The following is a 24461-nucleotide window of genomic DNA, read 5'->3' on the forward strand; positions in this document are numbered from 1 at the left end:
ACCTTGCTAATGTTTTTTAAAGACATGTTTATCATACTAATCAAATAATTAACTACCTAAACTTGTTACCGCCAAAACTCATTTTTTGTTGTTGGATATAAATTTTTTATCTTAATATTTTTCTTGTTAACGTTATATGAGACGAAGGGTATTTTTGACATTAGTATGAGTCAGATGAAAGAGAACTAAATAACAAATCTTCATGATTAGATTTTTTATTTTTCATTCTTCTGAGTATATATATTAAATTCACCCTAAAACTTATATAGAATGATAATTACTTGTTCATAGTAATGGTGTAATGTGAGGCTTGGAAAAATTAGGACACAAAATTAAGGAAAGGGAATGTTATGTTGAATATGAAAATTCTTGATATTGATAACCAAACAATTAGTTCTACCAGAATCTTGAGAAAATTTAGTTTTCAAGAGTTTAACAAAACTAGTAAATATGAAATAACTAGCTATACAGATAGTATTATTCTACACATATCAATTGTTTTATAGTCAAATATTTATATAATGCCGATAAAAGAAATCTATATCGAATAATGTCCCTATAATTCTTCCAAATTGCATAAGCCACAAAAACATTTGATATATAATGACAATTATTTTCGTGAAAGAAATATATAAAAAAAATTTGAATTAGTTGGCATTGGAAAATGAGAGACAGAAGTTGATAAAGTAGACCAAATGGATTTGGCTTAGTTTGTGTTTCAACCTCAAGTTGAGATTGGCTGCGGTTTTTAGTCGTTATATGTAAAACATGAATCGTCATGTGGGGCTCTTCACTTGTGCTTTCGTTTTAATACATTTCTTAAAATAATCACAACCACATGTTTATAACATCTAACCCCTATTATGTGTTAAGTTTAAGAGCATGCTCAATGGTGATTTCTAACCATAGTTTCTAATCTACTAAAGTAATAATAAAATAAAAAATAATATTATTTAATTTGAAAAGTTTCTTAAAATAGTTAGAAGAGTCTTCAAAATCTCTTGAATTAGAAATTCTCTTACCTTTCCTTAGAAACTATCTTAATTAAATAATATTATTTATTATTTTATTATTATTATTATAGGTTAGAAACTTTGCTTAGAAATCACTACTAGATTTAAGAAACTCAAGATTGCAAGAGACTAAATCATATAACTTCTGGTCTCCAAAGTACTTGGGCCTGGGATTATATAAAAAAGATATGTTTAAGTTGGGCCTGAGATCAGTATTATCTAGATGTACTTGTTGATTTCTACAATTTCCATAACAATTTACCAAAATCCATTTGGGCCTTGAAATATATATCTGGGCCTCTTGGAAGATTATAAATAACAGAAGTTAATTCTGCTGAACCAGACCATGTTACAAACGTTTTTAGTTTCAATTTCTTTAGAAACTATTAAAACTGCAACCAAAAACCCTCAATTGAAACAAAATTATAAAGTTCAATTATTCATCTTTAAACTGAAGTATGGTTTAAATTTATTTATTTAGACTTAATGTTATTTTTAGCTTAAAATTTAATTCTACTACTTTAATAATCAAGAATTTTTTTAATATTAAATTTAATATGTATTCATATTTAAAAAATCGTGTTAACGAAATTAAAAAAAAAAAAAGGTGAACAAGCACAGAAAATATAGAAAACCAGTACATTTTCACCTTATTTAAGAAATTTTGCAGATAAAAACAAAAATCTAATTTTTCTCCTAATCAATTTTTACCAAATTTGGATCCTAAATTCCTAAATTTAGTCATTAATACATTTACTAATCAATTAATTAAATAAGGTATAAGAAAATCTAAAACATAAATCTTTACAACAATAAAATTAAGTCCGTCACTTTGCCTTCCACTGAGTAAATATCAATTCTTTCTCTTTCTCTCTCTCCGACGGAGAAGAAGTCTCTCCGACTGTGTCAAATGATGAGCCATGGTGGTGGCGGCGGCGTAAGTAACGGAGGAGGAGGAGACGCTGAACGAATGCTAGCTCAAGCAGAGAAGCTACTCTTAAGCGGAGACTTAAACGGTTCAAAAACCTACGCGATCCGCGCATGCGAAGCCGATCACTCACTCGTAGACCACGCCGAACTAATCCTCGCCGTCGCTGACACTCTAGTCGCCGGAGAATCACGAATCAGAGGAACAACCTCCGATCTTCCCGACTGGTACGCCGTTCTCCGCCTCGTTCGTTTAACTCACAACCCCGAACTCGTCGCGACTCAGTACAGTAGACTCGCCGTGTTGCTTAACCCGAGTCGGAATCGGTATCCGTATTCTGAACAAGCTTTTAGGTTAATCTCTGATGCTTGGTATGTTCTCTCTGATCCTTCTAGAAAGACATTGTATGATAGAGAATTGCATCTGAGTCAATTTGGGCAACTCGGTCAATTAGGGTTTCAGCTTTTCAATCAAACGCCACAATCTCAGTCTCAGTCTCCTCAACATCATCAGCAACAATCTCAATCGCCTCAACATCCTAACCAGAACCAAACAGTGTCGTTTCAGAATCAGCAGTTACCATTTCAGCTTCATCAACCACATTTTGCTCAAGCTGTTCAGACTCAGTCTCAGTCACAGCAGCAAAGGTCTCAATTTGATCAGCAGTTATTGCAGGAGCAACAACAAGCATCTTGGAGGCAACAGGTTGGTCAAGAGCATAGTAGTGGTTCGAGTGGTGACTGGAAAAGACCAGTGGAAGAAGTGAGGTTGATTAATTTGAACAATGCAACTGAAAGGGTTCAATCTAGTCGTCGTTTTGCTGAGCCAGAGCGGCCGCCTAGTAGATCCTTTGAGGGATCTTCTCATAGGACTCCTTCAACTGAATTGACATGGGCGTCTAAGCCTACTCCAGTGTCTGAGCCTGTACGTCACTCTGAGCTTGTACCGTGGCAATACTCTGAGCCGGCTAGGCAATATCAGTTATCTAGTAGGTCTAGTGAAGCTGCTCAACTCTCGCTGCTGCCTTCTGTTTCTGACTCATCTCATGCATCTCAGCCAACTCGCTCGAATCAGTCACATGCAGTCTCTAAACCGCAGCCTGTTTCTAAGCCACATCCGCCATTCCCAATGTCTCAGCCACCACCGACCTCTAACCCATTTCCATTGTCTCAGCCACCATCGAACTCTAAGCCGTTTCCGATGTCTCAGTCATCGCAAAACTCTAAGCCATTCCCAGTGTCTCAGTCATCACAAAAGTCTAAGCCTTTGCTGGTTTCTCAGTCATCACAAAGGTCAAAGCCATTGCCGGTCTCTCAGTCATTACAAAACTCTAACCCATTCCCGGTGTCTCAGCCATCATCAAACTCTAAGCCATTTCCCGTGTCTCAGCCACAACCCGCTTCTAACCCGTTCCCGGTGTCCCAACCAAGACCAAATTCTCAGCCATTCTCGATGTCTCAACCATCATCGACTGCTAGGCCTTTTCCAGCATCTCAGCCACCAGCGGCCTCTAAGTCATTCCCTATCTCTCAGCCACCAACGACCTCTAAGCCATTTGTGTCTCAGCCACCCAATACCTCTAAGCCAATGCCGGTATCTCAGCCACCTACAACCTCTAAGCCGTTGCCAGTGTCTCAGCCACCACCGACATTTCAATCAACCTGTCCCTCTCAGCCACCTGCAGCCTCTAGTTCTCTCTCTCCACTGCCTCCAGTCTTCAATTCAACTCAATCATTCCAGTCACCTCCTGTTTCTACTACTCCCTCTGCAGTTCCAGAAGCCTCGACTATTCCTTCTCCACCTGCCCCTGCGCCAGTGGCTCAGCCAACTCACGTTTTTAACCAAACCCCACCTCCAGAACAGACTCCCAAGAGCGGGGCTGCAAGAACCGATTCTGAGCCGGAGGTTTCGAGTTTCTGGACTACTTGTCCATACTGCTACGTGCTTTACGAGTATCCCATCATTTACGAGGAAAGCGTGCTTAAATGCCAAACTAAGAGCTGCAGGAGAGCTTACCAGGCAGTGAAAGTTCCTTCTCCACCGCCAGTTGCCGAAGAAGATAGTTACTATTGCTGTTGGGGTTTCTATCCAATAGGATTCTCAGAAGTGGTGACTAAAATCCCAGTCACTGGTTTACATACTAAAATCCCAGTGAGTGATTTACCCAAATCAGCACCCAAAAAACCATCTCCAAAGGTATACTATTATGACGACGAAGAAGAAGATGATGATTCATACATTGGTTCTGATCCTAGTGAGGACGACGACGATGATGACTGGCTGATGAATGGTACAAAAAGGAGGAAGAATGTGAAGCAGAGTAAAGCTAAAGCAACAACCAAACCAAAACGTCAAAAAGTAATTGAGGTTGATTGAGTAAAATCAGTCGGGTAGGGAACAGAAAAAGAACAACTTCAGTAAGGCTCTCTCTGTTCTTCATTTCTGGCTCTGTTGTTGTATTTTTAGTTGTAGTAGTTTCTGTTTATGTAGTGTAGGCGTGTAGGTGTAGCGTAATGTTGCTTGCTTCCGCGGTTTCCATGTTCTGCTTAGGCTGGGTCTGATCGGTCTAAGCTATTCGGGTTAAGTTTAGAAGTAGTGGCTGTAACTTGTAATGTTTTGGTGCCTCTTTTTGGATTAATGTAGTTTCTGGAAAAACTTGCAGAAGAATCGTTTTGATCTGGGATTTGTTCTCTTACTGCTAGAACCAACGAAAAGTGAATAATCCATAAACATGTTGGACTTAACTGGTCCAGTTGATCCACGGCCCAATATTACAATCCAACAAAGTATAGTTTAGTTATGGCTTTTTTGAGATGTAGTGGAACACTGAAACAACAAAAGGTGAGATTGGAGTTTTGACTTGGATTTAGTTTGGTTCAGAAATTATTAATCGGTTCAGAGTTGCCGGTTTAGATCTGAACCAGAATTGAATTTATCAAATTAAAACCATCTTAATGATCGCATATTATTATCATTCATGAATTCGTCATCACCTACAAATCTGTGATTCTGTAGTTGCATGAAGATCAATATGGACAATGGACACTAACAAAATAGATCTTTAATTTATCATATTAAAACAATGTTAATGATCATAAAACCATATCACTAATTCGTCATCACTGATCACATACAAATCTATGATTCTGTAGGTGCATGAAGATCAAAATGGACATGCAAATAAGGGACCCCATTTACCAAAATGTCAGACCTAATCCTGACCACATTTAATATATTAATTACTTCACTAACAATTATTGCAAACCATTCAATGGTTTTTTGAGTGTCCACGTTATCATCTGCAATTACACTCCTTAATTATTGCGCGTCATTACTATTAATTAAATACAAGAATCTTACTTAATCTCCTTTTCACTATACTAATAAACCTTTACAAAAGATTTGTGTTTTCTCTTTAGTCTAAGTTTAACTTCAAATTCAACTAAGCTGTCACATAATTTGTATCTGCCGACTTAAACTTGATGGCTCGTTTTATTTGTAATGAAAATATATTAAAAAAAAAACATGTGCCATAATAAGTCGATAACCTCAAAACTAAGAATTATTTAAAGTTTTTGAAATAAAAATCAGTCAGTCATAATATTAATTTCACAAATAATGAGTTAATAAAGTTTATTTGATTAAATTATTTATGGTAATTAACTACACCTTATCATGTATACAATAAATACATGTCAATCTTCTTATATTCAATTAAATGTGGAAAATAAAATCAAGAAACCTTGACATAACTACTCAAAATAAATGATGAAGAGATGACATTAACAATTGGTAGCAACAACAATATACTAATAATTGACACAAATCAATAATCTTCGGTCTTCGTTCAAAAACAGTAAATGTTTGGTCCAAGAGAAGAAATACAGTTTGGTCCATCAATGCTGCACGAGCTAAGCAAATATTCAGCTAAGATCCGAAATCTGAACTCTAGCTGTGTTAAGTACTCTTTGTTTTAAAATATACTTCCTACGTTCTAAATTAAGTGTCATTTTACATATATACTAAATTTTGTTTTAAAATAAATGTTGTTTTATATTTGTAATGCCGACTTTTGATCAAAGTTACAACTGAATCTATTGATTTAGTGAATTGACGGTTATTTTTTGTATATTGATAAAAAGTAAAAAAAAAATGTTTCTTCTCTCCGTTTTAATTAATTTATCATTTTACCACTTAAATTTTGTCTCGTTGTCATTTTAGATCTTTAAGGCAAATGTTTGGTAAAAATTCCAGTTTTTTCCTCAAAGTTTTGATATCTTGACCAATTAAAACATTTAGAGAATATATTGAGTAAAAATAAAATAAAATTTAATTATTTTCTTAATTGATGTGCAAAAACCTTAAAAGACAAATACTTTAAAGCAGAGGAAGTATTTGTTTTCTTAATATTCTATGTATTATATCAAAACCTTATATGGCACTTATTAATAAATGGTGAGAGTATGGTGTTTTAGATAAAACACACACACTTTAAGAAATTTATCTTTTCTTTAACAACTATCATTTAATACTTGATTAAAGAAAATTCAATTAATTATATAAAAGACTGCAAAATACAAATATCCATTAAAAACAAATATATTTACAGTTAACATAGAAATCTGTAAAACATCATATATATAATGAAAAACAGAATCTCTAAAGTATCATATTATACTATAATAAAACAGATGGAGTATTTTTTGACCAGAAAAAAAAACTTTAAATTTTGTATATATCTTATATATGTAATTGAATACTGCTTGGAAATTCAAGTGAAGAGTCAATAACCAAAATAAAATCCATTTCAACATTTTGTGGAGAAATTTTTTACAACAGTAAGAAGGGAAATGACTTGATTAGTATATATAAATGATATGAGATAATCTTGTTATTAACCTTTGAGTTGGAACCATGAAACTTAACATAGTATTAGATTCTGAACAACATATGTTGTCTTGTTTCCGGTCGAAAAAATTGCCGACCATCCTACTAATTGATGGTCCAATAGAATTTTCAATTCCGTTGAGATAGATAGGATAGTATTATCAAAAATTTCATAAGAATTTGTAACATATCCATTTGTATGAATGTTTAAGTGTAAACATCTGTATATATTTTTATATGAAACCCATGGATTAAGAATTATTGTGAAGCTGAAATTTATTGGAGTTGAAAACTTAGGTGGTGTGTAATGAAGGTGAGATGTATATGTTCAAGCACATTTAAAACATACGTTCCCATTCTTATTTGACGTGATTATTAAATGGCCACTAAATGAACAGCGCAAAGTTTAATTTAATAGTATTATTACTATCATCTTTAATTTAATCCCAACTACTCATATTTTGTGGAGATTTTAGTTTCTTCGAGATCGATCACTAACCTATCATCACATCTGTCCAATTAAAGAGGAGAAGAAACAAATCTTGGAGGCAAGTATAAAGAGCCTCACAAGCCAGAAAGTCACAACACTACAAGAAAAATCAAACCAAATTAAAAGTACTCATAGATATCAAATTCCAATGGATTGTGTTCCTTCATTGTTTATGCCTGATTCAACCTACGAAGATGGATTACTATTTTCTGATTCTTTTCTTCTTTCTCCGTTTATATCATACCAAAACAATGATGTTTTCCATTCGATCACAAACAAAATTGGTGGAAGCAATAAGAAACGAAGTTTGTGTGATATAACATATGGTGCGAATGAAGCCAACAAAAATGATGATGATCGAGAGAGCAAGAAGATGAAACATAGAGACATTGAAAGGCAAAGAAGACAAGAAGTTTCATCTCTTTTCAAAAGACTAAGAACTCTCTTGCCATTTCAATATATCCAGGTAAGTTATCTAGTGGGAGATATTTCATTATGATTAGCTTGAGAAATATTTTATATTTTTATCTCTATATATAGTCCTTAATTACATACTAATTTACAAAACCATTTCATTTGTTAAAGTGCAAGCGAGCAGTTTTCTTTCCATTGAAAAGGAAAGTATATAGAGAACCTTAGTTTTGAAAGCTTTTACTAACTATTCGATCATTCATGCTTTCGTATATACTTTTAAAACAATTTTTTTACATAATTAAATCTTTCGTATATATATTGTGGTACCACTTTATACATAGAATTAGAAACTCTTACACATTCGTATTAATATCTAAAATATATAAATTGAAATTTTGACAAATAGTTTTTTTTTTCAACGTAGTGTAATACTCGAATTTTGGATACCACATCAAGGAAACATCTTCTTAAACTGATGAGTTCATTCTTTTTTCTTAACACTAGTTAATATATCCAAGTACATTCTTGAATCAAATAATTGCTAGTTAGTTGTTCTAAGCATGACCATATCATTTAACATACAGGGTAAACGCTCGACATCAGATCACATCGTGCAGGCAGTGAACTACATCAAAGACTTACAAATCAAAATCAAAGAACTCAACGAAAAGAGAAATCGGGTAAAAAAAGTCATATCGGCCACAACTACTACTCATTCAGCTATAGAGGAATGCACCAGTAGTTTATCATCATCAGCAGCATCAACACTATCATCAAGCTGCTCATGTGTAGGAGACAAACACATTACTGTTGTGGTCACACCTTGTTTAGTTGGTGTTGAGATCATCATAAGTTGTTGTCTCGGACGAAACAAGTCTTGTCTCTCGAGTGTTCTTCAAATGTTAGCTCAAGAACAAAGGTTCAGTGTAGTTAGTTGCCTCTCAGCTAGACGGCAACAGAGATTCATGCACACCATTGTTTCGCAGGTAAAATTGTTACTAAAAATATAAAGAGAAAAGGTTACAAGAATTTACAAACTTTTGGGTCTATCATAGTTGCTAATATCAGTTTTTAGTTCACATACCATTTTATTTGCTAATTTCTATACAAATTATAATCTGTTTGTAAACTACTTTTGTGGTTATCAAAAATACAATGAATATACTTACCTGAAATTAGAATTAGATAAATAAATTACTAATTTTCTAAAAAAAAGTTTTAGTGTTTGATCTTTTCTTGCCTTAATTTTCTAAAAACAAAATTGACACTAATCATCATTTCATTTCAAATTTTCAGGTGGAGGATGGCAAACAGATCAATATTTTGGAGCTTAAGGATAAAATAATGACTATGTAGCCCCATGTACAAGAAGAAAATTAGTTACTATGACAAATGAAAATATTACGTGGTTTGAAATTGGAATTTTACTGAATTTCAATGTATGCATTATTTGAGTTGTTAGATACTAAGATCATGCTATTTTAGTGTATCGGCTTACTTCTGAGTGCTTAGATTAATGTTACAAACTAATGCTTGTTTTTCATTTTTTTTTTTGTAAAATAAAGTTTGTTTTTCTTGGCATTCTAATTATGATATACTTCATTTTAATTACTATTATTAAATAGAAAATATATGATCGTTACAAGGGTGTATATATAGAATCTCTAAAATATGGATAAAACATCTCCAAACATATGCAAGTCCAATCTTAGTAAAAAGCTTAGGAAAAGTGGTAATTACAAGAAACATGAGAGATTCTTGACTGGCTAGTTGGAGATATGGAAATGATAATCAATTAGTCATTTGCTCAATAATTTCTTTGGGATTAAAATACCCTATTGGACAACAATTTTTCCATTAACATTCCTTTAAAAATCGGTCACAAGTGATTTTTTTGATAGATATAAAAATTGGGACCTTGCTAAACTTGTAACAAAATCATATCTTAACATGTTAGGTACGTTCATTTTTGAAATTTGAATGAATAATTAAAAAAATATAATTTGTAGCTTTCTTTAGATATCATCATATTCTTCAATAGATTTATAAGTTTTAGGAGAATGTCGACATTATCCTAGTTCGAAAATTGGTTGTGGAGAATAGTCTAATTGGTCTTTGGTCCGAATACGATACGTGGTGTCAAAACATATTCCCTCTCATAATATAACAAAAGAAAAGAAGCAATCTCATTATTCTGCCAGTGATTAATAAATGAAGTGATATGTTATCAACTAGACACCTTTTGTTATAAATTTGACCAAAACAAAAAAAATGAAAGAAAAATATATGAAGACATTAGAAAGTAAAACTAACTAATAAAATAATTAGAATGCGAAGGGAGGCACAGACCAAAACAAACATGAACGCACGTCCATTACTTACTTGTTCATACTCTTCTTTCATAGTGTTTCTCACGTTGAAACCAATTTTTTCGCCTTTCATTTCAGGGAAATTTTTTTAAGCCATTGTATTCATTATATATATGAGATCTTATGCATTAGTAAGACTTGGCTTTACAGAGAGATAATAAGAGTAGGCGCCCTCAAGAAAACAGAGTAAAAATGGATCAAAATTTGTATCGCAAGTGCCTGGTTATTTTATCGATGATGGCAATGATCGGCACATCAATGGCTACATATGCCGGGACCCCATGGCGTACAGCCTCAGCCACTTTTTACGGTGACGACACCGGCAGCGCAACTATGGGTAAAGTCCATATACTTCTACATTGTATTGTATGTAGAAGTAGAACACAAACTATATATGACTCGATTCCATATTATTTGAAACGATTGTTTGTTTGCATTTCTATGTTTTAATGTACTAATCATATATCATAACATAAAAATGCAAACAAGATGAAACAATTATGGCTTATTTATAAATACATGAATCTTTAATTTCGAAGATCATTAAAATGTACTGACAATTTTTAACATGACCATGTATATCGATCAGGTGGGGCTTGTGGCTATGGTAACATGTATGACAGCGGCTACGGGGTAGCCACGACTGCGCTGAGCACAGCCCTGTTCAACGAGGGTTATGCATGCGGTCAATGTTTCCAGTTAAAGTGTGTGTCGTCGCCTAACTGCTACTACGGGTCACCAGCCACCGTGGTAACTGCAACCAACATATGTCCACCAAATTATGGCCAAGCATCCAACAATGGTGGATGGTGTAATCCGCCACGAGTCCATTTTGATTTGACTAAACCAGCTTTTATGAAGATCGCTAACTGGAAGGCTGGTATCATCCCCGTCTCATATCGCAGGTAATATTCACATTTCATTAGAGCATTACAATTATAGAGGTAGATTGAAAACGTAAAGAAATGGTTTATCTTAACCATAGTGAAATTATATATATTTATAGTCAAATATTTTGAATGATATCTTGTTTGAATGCACCATTTGCAAATGCTAAAATATGATTATGTCGATATATATATGCAGAGTGGCATGTAAGAAGATCGGAGGAATAAGGTTCAAATTTGAAGGAAATGGATATTGGCTACTTGTGTACGTGATGAACGTAGGTGGTCCAGGTGACATCAAGACCATGGCCGTTAAAGGTAGCCGCACAGGGTGGATCAACATGAGCCATAACTGGGGAGCTTCGTACCAAGCCTTTTCTTCTCTCTACGGTCAGTCTCTCTCGTTCCGGCTCACCTCTTACACCACTCGTCAGACCATTTACGCTTATAATGCTGCTCCGGCAAGCTGGAGCGCGGGCAAGACCTACCAGAGCAAGGCTAATTTTAACTAATTTAGGTCATATTCAATTCCGAGAAACCGGTTTATTTGAATATACGGTTTTGCCATTTGTTGTTGAGTCCGATCGATCGAGAGGTTGATCCTTTTTTTCTAATGAATAACTCCCTTTGGTTATATGGTAGTCATTAATTCTTGTATATCCATCATTGGGTTGAGGAAAATTTGTTGATTTTTATGTGTGTTTAAAATTTTTGAATTATCTTCTCATTCATATATTAGCATCAAAATGATTGATGGGATCATTGGTACTTTTTTTCTTATCAGAAAATGACTTTTCTAATTCAAGAGTTATCAATAAATATGACATAACGATTAGACGATATGATCATGATTCGCCAATGTATGATACTCACTTCAGTTTAATATAAAGATCGTTTGACAAATTTTGATGCGAATTAAGAGAGTTTGTATACAATAATAGTACATTCTTAGAAAATAATTGCTGTTTTATAATTCTGATCTATTTAATACTTAAAATTAAATTTGACTAGAGTAAAAATGAAAAATTTGTAAAAGAACGTTATACACAAACATTGAAACGTCAGTTATTTAAAAAATAGAAAATTATATATTCTATAAAACGTACACTTTACTCAAAACAATCTCACGCCGCCTACAGTTTCATACCCCAAGAAATCATATGGAGTAGCATAAAAACTATATACATATATACATAAATATATCTATCAAATAAAAGCAAACCTGTCCCTTCAATCCAAAGCCTTCACCAAGCTCTAAAAAGAAAAGAGAAACTCATTTCTCATGATCGACTCTTCCTCTACACTTCTTCATCGCATCTTCTCATCACCTCAACATTCAAACGTGAACAATTACTCCACCAATATCGAAAATGGTAACACTAACACTCTATCCTCCCTCTATTCAACTAATAATAATCGTATTATTCCTCTTCCTTCCCTCTCATCTAGAGGGTTCGACTTCTACTACTACTACTCAAGAAGCTCTCAATGAATCCTCAAGGCTTCTTGATCTCATTCTAAGAGATTACACTCTCAACTTCTTCAAGAACCAACATTATTCTATCAAGACCGGTGTTATTCGGCGTGTTCATCTCCCGTCTGACTACTCCGGCATAAAACTTGACGCCGTTAGGTTCCGGTGTGGGAGTCTCCGACGATACGGAGCAAAAATCGAAGAATTCAATATTGGCGTTGGAGCTATTCTTGAGCCGTGTGGTGAACGTCTTTTGGTTGTGAGACAAAGCTTGGGATCAAAGTGGTCCGATATATATTACAAAAACTATGATCTCTCCGGTTATAGACTTGTGTCTCCGGTTCTAGGGCTCTTAGCTTATAACGCATTAAACGATGTTGTTTTAGGGAATAACGTGAGTAGCTCTTATCAGATAAGTCTCCTCCTAGCCCGTACTAAAGATCCATCCAACGTTGATTTTGGGAACGTTTCTGGACCGTCGGTGGTAGAGAGAACGTTCTTGAATAAGCCAATGTGCGCTACTTTTGAACTTGATGGAAAAGTAACGCTTGCCGCCGAAGTGAAGCCGTTTGTGTGCGCCGTTAAAACCAATGGACATTTTGGTTTAGTGGTGACGGATGATCCAAAATCGAATGGTGGAGGAGAAAAGGAGATGAAGAAGGAGAAGATCGGACGGTGGAGGAAGGTTGTTGGAGGGCTTGTTGGGTCTGTGACGGTGGGGGTGGTGCTTTTAGGGCTGGTGGTGGCGGCTGCTGTAGTGACGGCAAAGAAAAGGAGAAGAAGGGCAAAAAGGGAAGAAATGGAGAGAAAAGCTTATGAAGAAGAAGCTTTTAGAGTAGTGTCAATGGTGGGGCATTCTAGGGCTTTCGTTGCTTCTGCTACAAGGACTTCTCCAGGTTTCATGGAATATGAGTTTGTTCCTAATTAATTAATTATATTTACGTGTGATTCCGTTTTTGTGGATTGTTTTCTTTTTTTTTTCTTTTGTAAAAACGGTTTTAATTTATGTTAAAATGCATGTTGTTGGGGGTTTTGGGACATATATATATATTTCGTTGGTGACAAGTAAGGTACGTATGGTGATGATTTTTTCTTTCTTTCACGGTGATGAATTTACAAGGTAACACCGCTAGTGGCCTAGTAGTAAGTAGTAACTATTAAAGAAAATCAAATGAGCAAAGTTACATTCAAAGTCATTGATAAACAATAAAACATGGTCATTTTTTACACCAAAAAAAACAACATGATCGTTGCCTACACGTTAATTAACGAGGCATCAAGAATTATAATTTGATGAAATATGCCGTCTGGCGTCTTCATAAGAATACAATATGTTTGATGAAAATCTACCTCTAATCAAATGGTAGTTTTTTTTTTTTTTTGAGGAGTCACATAGCTAGGAAACGTTTTATGCTAGTAATATCACACACGGAAACAATTACGAACCCATGTGTACAAGTGTTTAGGCTTTGAGACCTTAATGAAGTGCCCAATGAGAATTATTTTTAGGTCCACCAAACTCACAATATTATATGGCCCGTACATTAAATCACTAAAACTTAGTATCGTGTCACTAATAGTATCTCATTGTTCTCTGATTAATGGCCGCATTATTATAAGTTTTTTTTTGTGTCAAAAGCATTATTATAAGTTGAGAAGTCGTTTTCATAGGACCACAAATTGTTTCAGATGTGAGATGTCTTAAATCTTAGGCTTAAGAGAACGACAATTCTGTCCCTCTTTTCTTTGTTCGACCAACTCTGTCTTTGTCCCTCTTTATTTTGTTTCTTTCATTTTTCTATACGAACGAATATTTTTGATGTCATTGCGTAAAACAAAAGGGAATTTGTACATAACTACATAAAAAGGGAGAAATGGAAAGTAGTTTTTCCATATTGGTGAAGGCGTGCATTATTCTCTTTTTCATTTAATAATATGCAAAATCCTCTTTTAATTTGTATTTTTTATTTTTGTTTATAGAATATATTATGTGCTATTATTTTAGTTTTTTTTGTGTCATGTATTATTGGCATTATTAAAAATATTTGATCTAATCCTATTACGATATAAACTACATGCAACATATGCAATTACAACGACCAAGGATTCCATTGTTATGATGAAATATTATTTTAGTTTTTGTAATTAATTGCAGTTTTTTTTTTGCAAAAACTTAAGACTACTTGGATGGCTATTGGCTCCAATATGCCAAGCCGGAGGAAAACCAGAAGATTTAAGAATATATTTTTTTAAACGATGAAGTGGAAAAATAATTTTTTTAACGTCCAACATGTATGTTCAGAAGATTTGTAATTCTGAACGGAACTATTACATGACGTTACAAAAAACCATGCCACAAGAGTATCCGGACTTAACAACGTTTCACAACACATCAATTTTTTTTTTTTCAGTTTTATGGATATTTCTGAAATTCTAGCTAAAAACTATTAGTATATATTAAAGTTCATATATCAAACTATTGTTTGTGTGCTATATTAACTTCATATCAAACTAGGAAAAATATGAAAGCATTTTTCTATCTATCAAATAATACTGCAATTAAATTATCAGAGTGTTACTGTTTTAAGGTTATATGACTAAGAAATGGTGCATCAAAGCTGTATCACATTTTGTCCAAAAAAATTTAACTGTATCACGTAATTGAGTATTTAATATTTTAAAAGAATAACTAATTATATTTGTTCTTTACCAAAAGAAGAAAACAAATATACTATATTTCTATACTATTAAATAGTATTATCAATTAGGTGTTAATACTATTTGTTAAGTGGGCGTTAGAGGATTAGGTGTGTCTACCGGTCCTGTCGTTAAAGGTGGGAAGATATTTTATTTTCCTCATTCTTTTTCAAAATTTCAACTAATTTTTAAGTTCAAGTTGTTGATCACTTATTAGGTCTTAAATCATTGTCACGAGAAGGAAAATAAAAGTGTTTTTAATTTTTATTTTAAGTTTACATTTTATATACATACATATACACGTATTTATGATTTTTGTAAAGCACGTTGTTAACGTGCACTTTTTTCATAACTTTACGTCAAGGTATATATCAGCATATTGTGGAATCAAACATATATATAGTAGCAGTTTTCTAGACTAAAGTAATTCAGATTAATTGTAAAGATAACAATCACCGTATAAAACAATCAACGTCCGTGTGTTTGTATTCACATATCTGATGAAAATTAGTAATTCTAGTTTTCAGTCTTTCGATTAACAATACAAAAATAATACTTTCAATATAATTTGATCTATGTAAAAATAATATATGGTATGGCCGGACCAGACCCGTGTATAACAAACATTGTTTTAAATGTATTTTGTATACAAATAAGACAAAATAATCTATAAACAAATAATGTATATTTTTAGAAAAGAATGGAGTGAAAAACAATTAAAGGGGAAAGAAATCAGGACAGCTTTATATAGGTTGATTTCATCTGACAATTCTCTCTCTCTCTCTTTTTCTAATCATACGAACACAATCTGCTTCAAGAATTAGGGTTTTGATCAGACACAAAAAGTATCTCTCTCCGGTCTTGTGTCAAGGTTATGCAAGAAGCGGCACTAGGTATGATGGGAGCCACCGTAGGCGGAGACGGAGACACCGCGGTCGTGGCGGAGCAGAATAGACAGTTGAAAGGTGAGATAGCGACACATCCGATGTATGAGCAATTATTAGCCGCACACGTGGCGTGTTTAAGAGTAGCTACTCCAATAGATCAACTTCCGATCATTGAAGCTCAGCTTTCTCAATCTCATCATCTTCTCCGTTCTTACGCTTCCACGGCCGTTGGATACCATCATGATCGTCACGAGCTCGATAATTTCTTGGTACGTTTGAATATAAATTTATTAGTTATATTTTAAAAAATAATCTTGTTTGGTTAAATTACTTACAAGTTCTGTTTCTATCTTTTTTCATTTGAAAGTTTTTTTTTGATGGTTTCTAGTGGACTAACTTTGAATGAAGTTATGATTACTAACCAATCTCTGTTGGGAAATTATGTTTCAAACAAATTATGTTTTTTTCAATGATTTTCGTGTTTTACTTTTTACAAGATCGTTGGGAGTTTTATCGATCGAAGATGTAAACCTTTTGTCAATATATCAACAATTTCTATAAATTTTATAATTACTAATTCCTCTTGTGGGAAGTTATACTTCAAACAAATTATGTTTTTTTCCAATGATTTAAGTTATTGGTATTTTTTTACCTGATTTTTGTGAAGAAGTGGTTTTGTTCAACTTTCATGGAAATTTATGTATCTTCACACGAATGTTCAAATGTATAATACACACACATAGATGTAGATATGGTTTTTTGTATAGTTAGGTGCTAAATTTCACATAGAGTGAGTCAATGTTAAATGTCATTTTGTAATTAAATTGAAATTCTATTTAAACTTTGAATATTATCATGTTAGTTACGATTGATTTTCTACTCCGACCTAAAATTTGCAATTGCATTAAAGTTGGAATTGATATTGCAACTATAATTTTGGAATTAGCTTGTGAAATGTTCCAAAAAAATTCGGTTTTATTTATATTTATTTAAGTTAGGTAGAAAATAGGACTATATAATGATCTAACCGCTCAAAACACACCACACCAGAAGCACATATTTATATGTGTGTATGCATATATGTGGAAAATGTTTACACATTGAATAATTATATGAAATGTGAGAGGATATATAAAACATTTAACAATTATAATTAATTGGAAACAGGCACAATATGTAATGGTGTTGTGTAGCTTCAAAGAACAGCTGCAACAGCACGTGAGGGTTCATGCCGTCGAAGCTGTTATGGCTTGCCGTGAAATTGAGAACAACCTTCATTCTCTTACAGGTTCTTTTCTTTTCCACTTTTTTAATGGTATTTTTTATAACCCAATTAAAAAACATAACTTCATGATAATTACATGTTATTATATATACCACATAGCTATAGAATCAGAAAGTACTTAAGATATATATAATTAAAATTCCTGTTAAAAATTAGCGATAGTTAAAACAAATAATAGAGTTAGGTATATCTAAAGGTTCTTGCTGATCATACCAGATATGAACAACTAGTAAACATATTAAATGTAAGGTGTTGGAAGATGATCAGGAAGAGTATATTATATGCCCACACAATAAGAAATAGAGATTTTATTTGTGCTTATATAGTTATATTATATGATTAGTCTAAAGATGAAATTTCTTAATTATACGAAATTATTAAAAATATTTATTTTTGCACTGATGACCACGTAAAGCGTGGGATGTATTGATTAGGATTATTGTATGCGTAAGGGCATATCAGGCTTGAGCCTAAGTTTGGGCTTGGGCTTGACGTCTAAATCTTGTAGTTTGACTGTTGGAGTAACATTTCGTTTAAAACGTTCTGTATTCTTGTAGGAGCAACTTTAGGAGAAGGGTCGGGTGCGACTATGTCGGAGGATGAGGATGATCTTCCGATGGATTTCTCGTCAGATAATTCCGGCGTTGATTTTAGCGGCGGCCACGATATGACGGGATTTGGTCCGTTGCTACCGACTGAATCGGAAAGATCCCTTATGGAAAGAGTCAGACAAGAACTCAAACTAGAACTCAAACAGGTATAATTAACTAATATGTTATGATTCACAATAGTAATACAGTTATTTTACTATTTATTTTCTTGTTATGACGTTTGTTTATTTTTCGGATAAGGGTTTTAAATCGAGAATCGAAGATGTAAGAGAAGAGATAATGAGGAAGAGAAGGGCTGGGAAATTGCCAGGAGACACAACTACTGTCTTGAAAAATTGGTGGCAACAACATTGCAAATGGCCTTACCCTACGGTGAGTACTCTCTATATTTTACGAACAACAAATATAGTTTCCGTCTAATTGTTTGTTTGGGTTTACGTTTTCATGAAATAATATGATAATCATTATAACATGAAACAACAAATGAAGATAGATATGTAAATGCAAAGAAACAATCAAGACCCATTTTGGTTACACTCAAAGTCACAACATGCATTTTTTTTCTATTCTTCAAACATACTGAATTTGTTACTAATACTCAAAAACACTATACATCTCTCTCCCGTTCAATATTTGGCACAAGCCAAAAAGGTGGACTACAGTCTAAAGTTGCATGCTATAGTGGAAAAGAAATAGCCTTTGACGCTATCAGATCTGCACATGCATTGGCCTCTCTTCGTTGAAACTGAAACTGATTGTTTTTGTTTTCTTTCCTAAAATGTCATTAACAACAACAAATTTATAATGTAAAAAAATATGTGTCTTGAACAGGAAGATGACAAGGCAAAATTGGTGGAGGAGACAGGATTGCAGTTGAAGCAAATCAACAATTGGTTCATTAACCAACGCAAGAGGAATTGGCACAACAACTCTCACTCCCTCACTTCCTTGAAGTCCAAGCGCAAACACTAATCTCTTCTTACTATATTAGTTACTACCTCTACATATATTCATACTAATTACACTGCTAAGACATGCATGATACATACGTAATTCATGTTACTGATAATAACGAGGTGTGATCATTAATATCATGTACTTACTTAGCTTATTAGATCCACCGACTACTATATGATTTGTGCGTTGCGTGATTACTGGTTGTTACTAGATTGTAATTCATTTTGTTTGTATTGTGCATTCAAATTTATCTTTTTGGTAAGAACACTGATTTTGTAACGTGTTTTCCGTGGATGACTAGACCATCATTTGGAAATATAAAGTAATGATGCCGACAAAAAAGGCAGTGTTTTATAAAATATAAGCCATATCATAATATCTTTGGACCGATCAATGAAAGAAATCGTCCATAAAAATGGATTAGTTTAATTCCAGTTTAGATTATTGGTATTCTCAAAAACTAATTAACGTATAGTTTTCTAGTTCTTTATTTGATACCAAGATTTGTGTAACTTAATATTTTCAAACGAGTTTACAAACACAACTAGACCGAGAAATAGATATATGATGTATTCATTAAAAAAGAAAAAATAGCTCTTGAGATTGAGAACTTGGGATCTTACTATCTTAGAAAAGTCACCACATGCCGCCATCATTTGTCCACTACGATTCAGACAGAAGATCCGATCTGTTTATATATATATATATAAAAGTAAAGACATTACTTTATGCCTTATGGTAACCCCCGATTACTATAACATTAAACTACTAATTAATTTGACAAAAGAAGTTGGACTGACTGCTTAATAAATGAATGTTAGTGACATACGTATATATTTTCGATAACGTGTATGGTATTTAAGGGCAGGGGGATTTGTACATTTGGAGTTTTATATGCTTAATATATCAAATGTTGTATAGATCCAGATCTTTGGTTTAAACCTCATTAGTTTCGATGTCAAATCAATTACAATATATATAGAAACTTTGCAATTACAATATTTAGTACCAAAAATCGGTGGAATTATGTACATATGAATATGATATAAATCACTACATTAATTTGTAATTGAGATGTATCTGTATATTTATTGAAATGATACTATGTTTAAAGGGTTACCGATTCGTTAACGGGTTCTTTTGCTAAGTTAGCTCTTTGATCTCATAAGATTCGGATGCTTAATATAATATACGCATTTATAGTCGATAATTGTGAATTGTAAATTCAAAACAGTAACGTGTTTTAAGTGTTTTTTTCTTTTTCTTCGAACTTTTTAATTTTCACTATTAAAAAATAGTATGAGTAGTAGTTGACCAGAAAAAGGGTGGTAAAAAGAAAAAAAAGAGATTCTTTAATTAAAATTGCAACGAATAATACATATTTTAAATTCAGACACCCAATGAAGTGGAATCTCCTTTGTGTTTAACTAATAATTTCTCACGCCACCGCTTTCACAGATCTCTGTCTAAAATTCAGACAACAATAAACTATTTTAAACACACAAAACCACTACGAAACACAATAATTCATGTTTAGGGTGATCTGTCACATATTATATTCATATATTGAAATAATTTTTTGTTATTCCTACTAACACATTTTTTTCAATGACATTTCCACGAAATAAAATTTATAAAGTCTTCTTATATTTACTGAATAAAAGTTCTACATTATGCTATTAAAAGTGTATAAAGTAACAACAAATTTATACATAATAACAAGTTTTCTTATAAAAATATTAATAGCATTTTTTTTTATCCATAGAACTATTTTTATCATATAATTTTAAAAACGGGATAACTTGTTTATTTTATGTTAAATTTAAGTTAACTAGTTGTATAAGTACTAATGAAAACATTTTCTTAAATTCAATAACAAAAATTTATCACTACTCCAATTATCTACACATGTTTTGCTTAATTTTTGGTAATGTCACCTAAATTTAACAATTTCCTAAAATATTCATGAAAAAAAACTCATGGGTCACAAATCTCAAATAAGAAACGATGGGTGGTCAAAAGAAAAAAACTAAAAAGATTATTGCTTCCCCGAGAAATTGGGATAAAAAGAAGCAACACCGATCACAACGTCTCCCTATACCATCTCCTTCAGATCCACACACTCTCTCTTATATCTCTCCGGCGAAAACTTTCCGATCACCGACAAAAAAAAAAAATGGTTGCAGACGCAAACGGTTCATCATCAAGCTCATTTAACTTCCTAATCTACGGTAAAACCGGATGGATCGGTGGTTTACTCGGTAAACTCTGCGAAGCTCAAGGAATCACTTACACTTACGGCTCCGGTCGTCTTCAAGATCGTCAATCGATCGTCGCCGACATCGAATCCGTGAAACCTAGCCACGTGTTCAACGCTGCTGGAGTCACCGGTCGTCCTAATGTTGATTGGTGCGAATCTCACAAAGTTGAGACGATTCGTACTAATGTCGCCGGAACCCTAACTCTCGCTGACATTTGCAGAGAGAAAGGACTTGTTCTGATCAATTACGCTACGGGTTGTATATTTGAGTATGATTCGGGTCATCCTCTCGGGTCGGGTATTGGATTCAAGGAGGAGGATACTCCTAATTTCACCGGATCTTTCTACTCTAAAACCAAAGCTATGGTGAGTAACTTTTTACATTTTCAATCCTTTTATTTATGAATAACTTCAGATTTGATCTGTATCTTTAGTTTCTTCTTTGAGTAAACCCCAAAATCTAAGATTTTTTAGTAAATTAAGTTCTGATTTGTGTGAATTGTTGAGGTTTTGACTTTTGAATGTAAGATTAGCTCTCAAATTGTTTCAGATGATTGTAGATTAGACTTGTGAGAGCTTCGTTAATTTACATTTTGACCCCTTTAGTTACTTAGGACATTATTCAGATTTGACCTGTTGCTAATTTGGTTTCAATACTTGTGATTGCTTAGGTCTTAGATGTTAAATTAGCAATAAAAATGTTCCAGATGAAATACTTTGACCAGAACTTATTGATTCATATAATCATTATCATGATAAGCTCGTGTATTGACTGTTGGAATCTGGTTTTGATCTTGGTGAATCATTCAGGTGGAGGAGCTGCTCAAGAACTATGAAAATGTATGCACGCTAAGAGTGCGAATGCCGATTTCATCGGATCTAACAAACCCGAGAAACTTCATCACGAAGATTGCTCGGTATGAGAAAGTTGTGGACATCCCAAACTCGATGACAATCCTCGATGAGCTTCTCCCGATATCAATCGAAATGGCGAAGAGGAACTTAACCGGGATCTACAATTTCACTAACCCGGGTGTTGTGAGCCACAACGAGATCTTGGAGATGTACAGAGACTACATTGACCCGAGTTTTACTTGGAAGAACTTCACATTGGAGGAACAAGCTAAAGTGATTGTGGCGCCAAGGAGTAACAATGAGCTTGATGCAACTAAGTTGAAGACTGAGTTCCCTGAGTTGATGTCTATCAAAGAGTCTCTGATCAAGTTCGTGTTTGAGCCCAACAAGAAGACTGAAGTTAAAGCTTGAAATGTGGTTTTGTAAGGTAAACGGTTCTTAACCCCAAAAAAACAAATCAAATGAAAGACAAAAAAAGTTTGGGTTTTTAAAAGAAGTATCTTTTTTTTTTTTGGGTTTATGGGCTGAAAAAATTGTTGTGTTTTTTGTATTTTATTTTTTTGTTTTTCTTTTTCCCAATGTTGTTGTATTGTTAAAATAAACTTTTGTTTCATTACAAATAAGAAATGTACTATTTTGCATTATTTACTCTTGTTAATCAAACTATCTTTCATCCAGAGGATCAGAAAGATCTTAGCCTTGGCCTAAAATATTACATTTGAAATCTGGATCGGAACGTAAATATGATAAACAAATGAAACATTGCCAGAGTTTCCAGCATATGCTGCATTGTTCAGCTAGCGTTTTTGGTAAACAGATGAATGTCACTACTCACTTCCTCAAACTTCAGTTTCCATTGGTCCCGGATCCAGTTTGAAACACCAAAATTGACGATCATTCCATTATTAAGATCAATTGATTTAGTTGGAATCTCCTTGAAATACTACTTTTCTTTGGATTTTGCAACACACTTTGCATCGTTATTGTAAGAGTGATGAAATTCACCTTTCAAAGCCGAATAACAGAGTATGTGTTTGATATGATCATGCATGAATGTGACTACACCATGTCATTTTTTAATACTTAAAATCACAATTTGACATAATCTATTCAAAAACTTCTTTTAAACATTCTCAGTCTCAAAATATGAGACAAAAGAAAAAAGAAAAAACTCGACCCACGCGCGTCTATTGGGCTCAGTTGTGGATTTTGCTTAAAAGTGGCCTAAATCCGTGGACTATAGCTGGCGTTTATGACGCAACGCGCAACGCGCGTGAGGACCGCACGTGGGATTTTCCTGAAACACTCTCAGGTTGTGAGAATTTTTTTTTGTTTGGTAATAAAAGTTCAGAGAGGGTTGTTTGATAAAAAGAAGGGAATGCAAAACTTCTACATAGTCCAATAGTCTGATGAAATTCACCTTTCAAAGCCGAATTACAGAATATGTGTTTGATATGATCATGCATGCATGTGAGTACACCATGTCATTTTTTTATACTTAAAATCACGATTTCACATAATCTATTCAAAAGCTTCTTATAAAACATTCTCAGTCTCAAAATATGAGACAAAAGAAAAAAGAAAAAATGACCAATAAATGATAAGAAATAGAGGATTAATTTACTTATAGGAAACATACGAGTTTTAGTTGAAGTCTAGACCATTAGCTAATTCCATTTCTTGTTCTAGATTTCTAGATTGGTGTGAGGCAATAGTTAAAAGATACAATACATATAGGGTTACATGATTTTGTTTTTCTCGAACATAACATTGTACTCTAACTTAGATCTAGATAGATCAACACAGTCTGTTCTATTCGGTCGAATTAATTATTGTCAAAAGAATACAAATCATATGTTAAAAGGAGACGAAGAGGAAGAGTGTACGTACCTTTGATTTCTTCTCTCTTTCATGTGTTTAATTAAGCTGAACCAGTTTCAGGGCAACTCTCCTTTGGCAGGTCATTTATAAATCGATCATCGGAAATTTTCGATATTCATATATGTATGTGTATATTTGGAAGTAAAGGACCTGCCAATGGAGAGGCGCCCTAAAACTAGTGAGTTTACATGTTTCTCTTCATCTCTATAAGATCCATATGAAGGCTTGTGTCTGTATTTATATATATATGCGTGTGTGGACATATACATATTTAAAGATAGATAAAGAATTTTGGACAAGGAATATTAGGTTTTTCCATGATGTCTCTTCATAATGCTGGACATCTAATTTTTGCAGCTTTTTATTTATCTGAACACATGAGGTGAGAATAATTATATAAAAAGATATGAATGTTGAAAAAATTGGTGATTACTGTAAAATTAGTATTATTTGAAAGGTGCAATGAATCCGGTTTTAGTTTGATTTCAAGTTTTAGTTATGCGGTCTAATTTGATACAATTTGAGCTTCAGTTTCCAGAATCTGTTTTTGGCCAAATTTGTCTTAG

The 24461-nt window shown here is 33.4% G+C and overlaps 7 protein-coding genes and 1 non-coding gene across 12 annotated transcripts; 6 read left to right on the forward strand and 2 right to left on the reverse strand.

The window, feature by feature from the left end:
- Window positions 1-1823: 1823 nt before the first annotated feature.
- Window positions 1824-4754, forward strand: AT1G62970 (Chaperone DnaJ-domain superfamily protein). 2 transcript variants are annotated; one of them, NM_001334056.1, is made up of 2 exons: window positions 1824-2312; window positions 2396-4669. In NM_001334056.1, exons 1-2 carry the CDS (start codon window positions 2306-2308, stop codon window positions 4315-4317), a joined length of 1929 nt encoding a protein of 642 aa, NP_001321936.1. In that variant the 5' UTR covers window positions 1824-2305; the 3' UTR covers window positions 4318-4669. The 2 variants fall into 2 exon arrangements, with proteins under 2 accessions (NP_001321936.1, NP_176485.2); NM_104975.3 differs by having other exon boundaries at window positions 1838-4754.
- A 2538-nt stretch (window positions 4755-7292) lies between these two features.
- AT1G62975 (basic helix-loop-helix (bHLH) DNA-binding superfamily protein) lies at window positions 7293-9378 on the forward strand. Of its 2 annotated transcripts, NM_148621.4 has the most exons (3): window positions 7293-7784; window positions 8317-8718; window positions 9029-9378. In NM_148621.4, the coding sequence occupies exons 1-3, from the start codon at window positions 7467-7469 to the stop codon at window positions 9086-9088; spliced, it is 780 nt and encodes a 259-aa protein (NP_683462.1). In that variant the 5' UTR covers window positions 7293-7466; the 3' UTR covers window positions 9089-9378. The 2 variants fall into 2 exon arrangements, with proteins under 2 accessions (NP_683462.1, NP_001321938.1); NM_001334057.1 differs by having other exon boundaries at window positions 8317-9374.
- Window positions 9379-10027: 649 nt separating this feature from the next.
- AT1G62978 (uncharacterized protein) lies at window positions 10028-10174 on the reverse strand (the record flags this gene model as incomplete). Its single annotated transcript, NM_001124066.1, has 1 exon — window positions 10028-10174. The coding sequence occupies one exon, from the start codon at window positions 10172-10174 to the stop codon at window positions 10028-10030; it is 147 nt and encodes a 48-aa protein (NP_001117538.1).
- On the forward strand, window positions 10129-11812 carry EXPA18 (expansin A18). The gene is made up of 3 exons (NM_104976.5): window positions 10129-10438; window positions 10691-11006; window positions 11188-11812. Exons 1-3 carry the CDS (start codon window positions 10294-10296, stop codon window positions 11498-11500), a joined length of 774 nt encoding a protein of 257 aa, NP_176486.1. The 5' UTR covers window positions 10129-10293; the 3' UTR covers window positions 11501-11812.
- Window positions 11813-12184: 372 nt separating this feature from the next.
- Window positions 12185-13961, forward strand: AT1G62981 (transmembrane protein, putative (DUF1191)). 3 transcript variants are annotated; one of them, NM_001198367.1, is made up of 2 exons: window positions 12198-13448; window positions 13830-13961. In NM_001198367.1, the coding sequence occupies exon 1, from the start codon at window positions 12359-12361 to the stop codon at window positions 13388-13390; it is 1032 nt and encodes a 343-aa protein (NP_001185296.1). In that variant the 5' UTR covers window positions 12198-12358; the 3' UTR covers window positions 13391-13448; window positions 13830-13961. The 3 variants fall into 3 exon arrangements, with proteins under 3 accessions (NP_001117539.1, NP_001185296.1, NP_001320786.1); NM_001334058.1 differs by lacking the exon at window positions 13830-13961 and having other exon boundaries at window positions 12206-12361; window positions 12849-13548; NM_001124067.2 differs by lacking the exon at window positions 13830-13961 and having other exon boundaries at window positions 12185-13548.
- Window positions 13962-15732: 1771 nt separating this feature from the next.
- On the forward strand, window positions 15733-19258 carry KNAT7 (homeobox knotted-like protein). The gene is made up of 5 exons (NM_104977.3): window positions 15733-16315; window positions 17214-17334; window positions 17889-18088; window positions 18183-18314; window positions 18774-19258. The coding sequence occupies exons 1-5, from the start codon at window positions 16034-16036 to the stop codon at window positions 18912-18914; spliced, it is 876 nt and encodes a 291-aa protein (NP_564805.1). The 5' UTR covers window positions 15733-16033; the 3' UTR covers window positions 18915-19258.
- A 1518-nt stretch (window positions 19259-20776) lies between these two features.
- NRS/ER (nucleotide-rhamnose synthase/epimerase-reductase) lies at window positions 20777-22686 on the forward strand. The gene is made up of 2 exons (NM_104978.5): window positions 20777-21525; window positions 21970-22686. Exons 1-2 carry the CDS (start codon window positions 21076-21078, stop codon window positions 22423-22425), a joined length of 906 nt encoding a protein of 301 aa, NP_564806.1. The 5' UTR covers window positions 20777-21075; the 3' UTR covers window positions 22426-22686.
- Window positions 22687-23942: 1256 nt separating this feature from the next.
- On the reverse strand, window positions 23943-24077 carry MIR399b. The gene has a single exon (NR_139898.1). It is a non-coding gene; the product is annotated as a microRNA ath-MIR399b precursor (primary transcript).
- Between the last annotated feature and the right edge of the window lie 384 nt (window positions 24078-24461).

Source organism: Arabidopsis thaliana (assembly GCF_000001735.4).
Source record: "Arabidopsis thaliana chromosome 1 sequence".
NCBI classification, from domain to species: Eukaryota; Viridiplantae; Streptophyta; class Magnoliopsida; order Brassicales; family Brassicaceae; genus Arabidopsis; species Arabidopsis thaliana.

Bases quoted from the DNA above. Each gene is read 5' to 3' on its own strand.
- AT1G62970 (NM_104975.3), top strand. From the start codon at position 1,924: ATGATGAGCCATGGTGGTGGCGGCGGCGTAAGTAACGGAGGAGGAGGA.
- AT1G62975 (NM_148621.4), top strand. From the start codon at position 7,467: ATGGATTGTGTTCCTTCATTGTTTATGCCTGATTCAACCTACGAAGAT. The intron at 7,785-8,316 runs GTAAGTTATCTA...TTTAACATACAG, and splicing joins TGCCATTTCAATATATCCAG to GGTAAACGCTCGACATCAGA. The intron at 8,719-9,028 runs GTAAAATTGTTA...TCAAATTTTCAG, and splicing joins TGCACACCATTGTTTCGCAG to GTGGAGGATGGCAAACAGAT.
- EXPA18 (NM_104976.5), top strand. From the start codon at position 10,294: ATGGATCAAAATTTGTATCGCAAGTGCCTGGTTATTTTATCGATGATG. The intron at 10,439-10,690 runs GTAAAGTCCATA...TATATCGATCAG, and splicing joins CACCGGCAGCGCAACTATGG to GTGGGGCTTGTGGCTATGGT. The intron at 11,007-11,187 runs GTAATATTCACA...ATATATATGCAG, and splicing joins ATCCCCGTCTCATATCGCAG to AGTGGCATGTAAGAAGATCG.
- AT1G62981 (NM_001124067.2), top strand. From the start codon at position 12,359: ATGGTAACACTAACACTCTATCCTCCCTCTATTCAACTAATAATAATC.
- KNAT7 (NM_104977.3), top strand. From the start codon at position 16,034: ATGCAAGAAGCGGCACTAGGTATGATGGGAGCCACCGTAGGCGGAGAC. The intron at 16,316-17,213 runs GTACGTTTGAAT...AATTGGAAACAG, and splicing joins ACGAGCTCGATAATTTCTTG to GCACAATATGTAATGGTGTT. The intron at 17,335-17,888 runs GTTCTTTTCTTT...GTATTCTTGTAG, and splicing joins CAACCTTCATTCTCTTACAG to GAGCAACTTTAGGAGAAGGG.
- NRS/ER (NM_104978.5), top strand. From the start codon at position 21,076: ATGGTTGCAGACGCAAACGGTTCATCATCAAGCTCATTTAACTTCCTA. The intron at 21,526-21,969 runs GTGAGTAACTTT...TGAATCATTCAG, and splicing joins ACTCTAAAACCAAAGCTATG to GTGGAGGAGCTGCTCAAGAA.